The 6,000-nt window shown below is 39.5% G+C and overlaps 1 protein-coding gene across 1 annotated transcript in view; it reads left to right on the top strand.

The window, feature by feature from the left end:
* The first annotated feature begins 437 nt into the window (after nucleotides 1–437).
* Nucleotides 438–6,000, top strand: part of SGCG (sarcoglycan gamma) — a 333,094-nt gene continuing 327,531 nt past the window's right edge. Inside the window, exon 1 of the mRNA XM_075198842.1 lies at nucleotides 438–682. Coding sequence (XP_075054943.1) covers nucleotides 635–682 — 48 coding nt within the window. The 5' untranslated portion in view covers nucleotides 438–634. The remainder of the gene's footprint in view (nucleotides 683–6,000) is intronic.

The raw sequence follows: 6,000 nt of genomic DNA, 5'->3' as shown, positions 1-6,000 counted from the left end.
CACTTCCATATTAAAATAATTGAGTCTTTTTTTTATTGGCAGCAACCTTATGCTGCAACAAAGATTGAGAAGACTTGTAAAATAATTTATTAGTCATGAACAGCCCCCATTACAGTGTATTATAAGAAATCTACCTTAACAGCCAGCCCTTAGGCAGCAAGAGAACAAGGTGACTGTAGCACATTGAGCAGTGATGCCCTGCGGCGTGGAGGAGTTAATGTCGGTGAGGAGGGGGTTAATGTCGGTGAGGAGGGGGTTAATCTCGGTGGATCCCCTCCAGATGTTGTCTCCAGCTGCCAGACACGTGATGTGAGCGGCAGCCCCCCCTGCTCTGAGAGCTGGAGGAGGACACAGGTGTCAATGCGTGCGCTGTGTGCCAATGACTCCGGAGCGTCCACACCGGGCGCATCTCTCACTGATGCCCCGGCTGAGATCTGCTTCCTAGCTCTAGATCTGCTTATTCCGGAGCCTCGGGAGGACTTGGCTGGGTGGCTGGGGGGCAGCTGCTGCTGCTGCTGCCGTGGGTGACCCCGAATCCAGCAGGAGATGAAATAGTGACACCCCGTCAGGGGAGGGGTTGGAAAAGTTGCCTGGATGAAGCCCTGTCAGTCCCGGGATCTGCATTCCTCTGGGAATGAATTTGCAAACCGATATTATTTCCTTAACAGGATCAGGACGTCAGGTGAGTAACTCAGACTAATCCATGCTGTAGTCTGTTATATGTAACATTTCTTCTGCATTTGCATTAATCACATGTGGTTCTGTTATAATTTCCTATGGACTTATCTTTGATTGTATCTTCCTCAAACCCATGTCAGGTTTGTAATACCTGTCTGGGTATTTGGGGATGCTGGTAGTCAGGTACATATTTGGGGGTTACCTGCTGGTTTGTAAGACTTAAGTGTGTGGTTACAGTACAGTATGTGACAACAGTATGTTCAGAATAGATACATTAATGGGTTTGTTCATTAAATATTGAACCAACACTACATAGAAAAAGTAATTCAGGTGAGATTTGGAGATGACTAAGTACTGAATGTTTGTCAGGTGTGCAGTATTACACCCGCTGCACCTTGTGTCCTGTATTATAGTAGCTTGTCTTTGCACTTGTATTGTCATCTACATGTGGATTGTACATGCTTAGACTGTACTATGAGTTGTATAACTTGAGGGCTAACAACTTTTAATATAATTGTACCATTTGTTTATACCAGATTTTAGACAGAATAAAATAATTTACTGAAGAAGGGGAGTGGATTTTAACTAAGGTGTGTACTCTCAAAAAAACAGGGGTTCTTATTGTAATTTAATAATGTCCAGATGAATGCAGATTTATACTGACCACTTATTTTCTTAATTTTTAATGACTGATGGCTGGTGACTCTTTCATAGTAATATGTGATTATGTGTTCATTTGGACAGATTATTTATTTTATGTATATACATTTGAGTGCCACCTTGAGTATGATTGCATTTATATGGAGATGTGCAACTGTGTGAGATATTAGAGCCCCCTTACTGTACTGTAAAGTACATCTAGTTAATGTGGGCATTAGATACATTTCAATGCTGATTACATAACACCCTTGGACTTTATTCACTTACAATTACCACTACTGCAAACTTCAATGTCATCAGTGGTGTGGTATTTCTAATGTCTTAATATGTCTTGGAAGTAAAACACTTTGGGCTGTTCACTGTAGCTGGACAGGATCATTTTAAGTATCCAAAATGTTATTCCAGCACAATTGATTCCATTAATGATTCAATTCCACTGGGACAATCATTTCCAGGCAAAAACTATGCCAGAATTATTAACTACCCTGGTTATACATTTTTACTGTAATAGCAAGATATGACATGCATGCAGTATGTATAGGCACCATCATTTGTAAAAAATGGGTTAATGTGTGCATAAAATAAAACAATGTTTCTACCTTATAGTGTAAGGATAGGCTAACACAGTCCTTTATTTTATGTGTGCTGTAAACAGGTTTTTTCATTATCAGTGTGTTTTATTTATTATTTATTCAAATTAAAATAAGTGTTTTATTTGCATTACTTTGTTTAAGCCAATTCCTCCCCCAAATTCTGCCATAATAACACATTATTCATTAATGAATTGTGAGCTGAAATTGATCTGAGATTTATTCCCAGTGCATCTTTTATTCTTCCAAACGTGCTATCACTTTATAGGGACTTTGCCATATCCCTAGGAGCAGCAGCAAAGGGATGTGATTTCAATTATGAAAATATAATTATTATCCAAATAGAGCCCCTGATCTCTATGCTCTTTTATTAAAAATTCTAGTACAGAGTTTTATGTTTTCCAGGTGGTCTTTGATGGTTGAGATAGTTCGCTTGAGCGCTAAAGTCTTTCAGTTATTAACACTTTGTTATCTGTGTTCTGGTGGTTCAACTTGTTTCACACACTGAACTTTCTCACACTGCCTAGACATGGACTGTAGTACTGCTATGCAAACATGCCATTCTTTGTAATGTGTTTAAATGCCTTATAAACAAATGTATCAGAGAAATGTGTGGGAGTTAGGGGAATAAGTGGTTGGAGGGCTTTCTAGACATGGTCATGCAGATTAGCTAAATTGCCTGCAAGTAGCTCACTTTCTTATGAAGATTGTTAATGATCGTGTTGATGAATATGTGTGGTTAATACTATAGAGCTACAATACTATTGTAATTTGGCTACTTATTTTTTGATTTGTTTCATGCTCCATAAACTGTACATAATGACGTCATTATTAAAGGGGAACCACATCCAAATTAAGTTTGGGTGGAAATGAGACGATTTCAGCATAAAATATTCTGTAGCGTTATCCATAATGATTCTTATGAAAGACGGCAGCACTACCTTTGGGAAATTCAGGCAGGAATCCGTAAACAGTTTATTAGATAAAGCTCAGTACATTCTCGCAGCTAACAGCCACTGTTGCTTCATGTGTAGCTTATATTAAGAGTCTTGACCTTTTTGTAGGAACCATGGCGCTTATAAACGTTACAGTATGGCACAGGAACAATGATGTACTCCCGAAATAACTGTCCAGCATATTATATAGCCCCATGTCCATCATATAAACCCAATAACCCATATAAACCAAATACATTCCCAACGCACACCGTATATAGTTACATGTCAATATCTACCATGGCTGCAGGGTGTGCAGATCCATAAATCAAACTGTTCCCTTAACTTGTGGCCCTCTGCACCCACAGAAAATGCACCCCCAATACTGAGACCAGGAATGAACTTTCTAGGTAGCCAAATGATGTCCAAGAATCATCAAGTTATGGCTCAGCCAATGATAGAAACATTGACATCTAGGCTTCCTGTGCCCAATCAAAGGCGTCCTTATTATATTTTGACTGCAGTGTTGATGGCCACTGTCGGAGGAGAGTGTTCTGTAGTGAAGCAGTGTCCTCTGTACAGTGTCATGCAGTACTGATGTTACATACCTTACAGATAATTATACTCAAAAGCATAGGGGCTTCTCTGCCTAGGTGATTGGTAACTAGTATCTCGGAACATTGGAACATGAGGAAGGACAATTTACTAATCGTGGAGTCATCATATGTTAACTCCCTGTGTACACTGCCTGAGGGGGAGTCCAGTGTACACACCAGTCACATAGTTGTTTTGTTCATTCTCTAAATTAAAATGCTAAATCTAAAATGGTCTATTGTTTTTGGTGGGGCTGGGAGAGAGGCATTGCTCTCACACACAGACTCACTGCATTCATAAGACACCATGCCTGATATGGTATATAACCCCATATTGACAACATATTGCTTCATCAGGATGTACAGACCAAAATGGCAGAAACTGGATGTGCAAAAGTTTGCATCAGCCATTGGGACAATTTGGGTGGATGGAGGGTGATCTGTGCAAAGTGTGGGTTAGGTGTCCAAGCCTAGGTTTGTACTTGGGGTGCAGAAAAGGGATTACATTTTGCAGGAGGGCGCACAGACCTTTTCTCCCTGTAAAAATAATCTCATTATAAGCTACCTCTGAGGTCCTGAAGACCAATCTCCTCCACACACTTCATAAAAATGTACAAACGCACAGAAGTGACATATAATATAAAACATACCAGATGACCCCACACTCTTAATTTAAGGCATAAATGAGGCTAAACTGATCAGTATTTTAGGAGAAAAACTGAATAAACTAAGTGGCTCTAAGGGGTAGTAGGTTGGTAAAAACTATTTTCCAGAGCACCAGCAAGACCACAAAACTAGATAAAGACTGATTTTATGAAGGTGTTTCTAAAGACCACGAAATGCTCTTGGTATAAAAAGAGGCGTATTTGTGGGATGTAGATTACCATTATTTCCCGCAATTTTTTTCATGTTTTGTGACAGCGCTGCGAACAGGTGGCCCGCACAGCCTTCACTTGTGGGAGTAGAGGACTTCTTCATCATGTGACCTCCTCTGCACAGCGCAGGGGGTCACGCAGCCTACCCGTAGGAGAAAGAAGAGCGCTGTGCTCTTCCTCCTTCCTCTGTGCGGTATCTCTAGTGATTAAAATCTGTACACCAAAGGTTTAATAAAAAAAAAAAAAAACACATAAGGGTAGATTTATCAAGCCTTCTACAAAAGGAAAAGTAGAATTGCTGTCTATAACAACCAATCAGATTCTAGCTATCATTGATTGGTTGCTATGGGCAACACCTCCAGAAGATTTGATAGATCTACCCCATTATGTAATGGTGATTTAAGATATTTCGGGGGGAATTCAAGTGGGCGCGGTACTGTAAAAAGTAATGCGGTGTCCCGGTAATAGTGCGCTTAAATACTGTTATTACAGTAGTTTCAATGCTGGATTACATTTACCTTAATAACGGTAAAAAATTTAACGCGCCGATACTCTGGGGGGAATTGAATTTCCCCTTTGATGTTATTTTTCTCTGTATATAGGATGTGATATTTAGTAGAATGTAACTTGGTAGGTCAAATGTCAAGGTTTTTTTCTAGGTCATTTTGGACCTAATTCATGTGTGAACGTAAGTCCGTTTGTGTGACATCTTGATTGAAATAGCTGTACATATGCTCAGGAACGGACCTTACGTCAATGAATACAGTTGCATGCAACTCACGTAAATTACACTTACGATTTCATTTGACTTGAAGGACAGGAGGGAAGGGGCGGTTGAACGTAGGCACTGTACAATATGGGCGCAATGAGGTTGTTCGGACGCAGTTGCGCCCAAATTCAAGTCCTGTGATTCTCTAAAGTATATTTGTACTTTTATAAAGCTACATGTATGTGTGCTACTGTATAGCAAAGAAAATGTGTATGCAAGGAAGATTGACTAGATAAACGCATTGTATGTATATTATGCATTAAAAGATTTATATATTCAATAGAAACACAAATTACCAAAATATATTTTTAAATGCAATTTGTTTTATTAATGAATACACTGTTAAGAGTTGATCATTTGTTTTATAATCAAACTTTTATTTAATGTGTTCCAACCTTTTAGTGAACAGACGTTTGTGTGTATACTGCAGTCTGTCTGTTCTGCGCTCAAAGTTTGTGCTCTTTTTTAAAACGCAAGTTGCGCGCAGATTGCGTCCAAACATGAATCAGGCCCTTTATCTCCAAAGGTTGTAAGTTACTTTTGCGGCAGTGGTGGTACAGAAGTTTCCTGAAATAGGATACGCTATTACTCAAGACTGGTAGTTATAGGTAAACAGCCCAGGCTACCAGCAGTCTGATTTATGTGTCATAACTTAATGTAGCAATATTTACCTGGGTGAGTTGTGCCTGGTGGAAAAATAAGTAATTATCTGCTCAACACTGCAAATGTCCAGGGATATCCACCGGTGGTTTTCTTCTTCTCATCCTCTGTGAGTCGCCCTTTATTCTGATTTTCTAACATTGGACAGAAATCTCTCTTTAAACAGCAATAACAACATGGCCTCTGCAGGCCCTAAGGGCTGCGTTTACCGTTAGAAGCAAATCCAGTTATAGGGTGTTA

Source organism: Mixophyes fleayi, chromosome 2, assembly GCF_038048845.1.
Source record: "Mixophyes fleayi isolate aMixFle1 chromosome 2, aMixFle1.hap1, whole genome shotgun sequence".
In the NCBI taxonomy this organism is placed as follows: Eukaryota; Metazoa; Chordata; class Amphibia; order Anura; family Limnodynastidae; genus Mixophyes; species Mixophyes fleayi.
The sequence above is the reverse complement of the archived record's forward strand: the minus strand, read 5'-3'. Positions and strand labels throughout refer to the sequence as shown.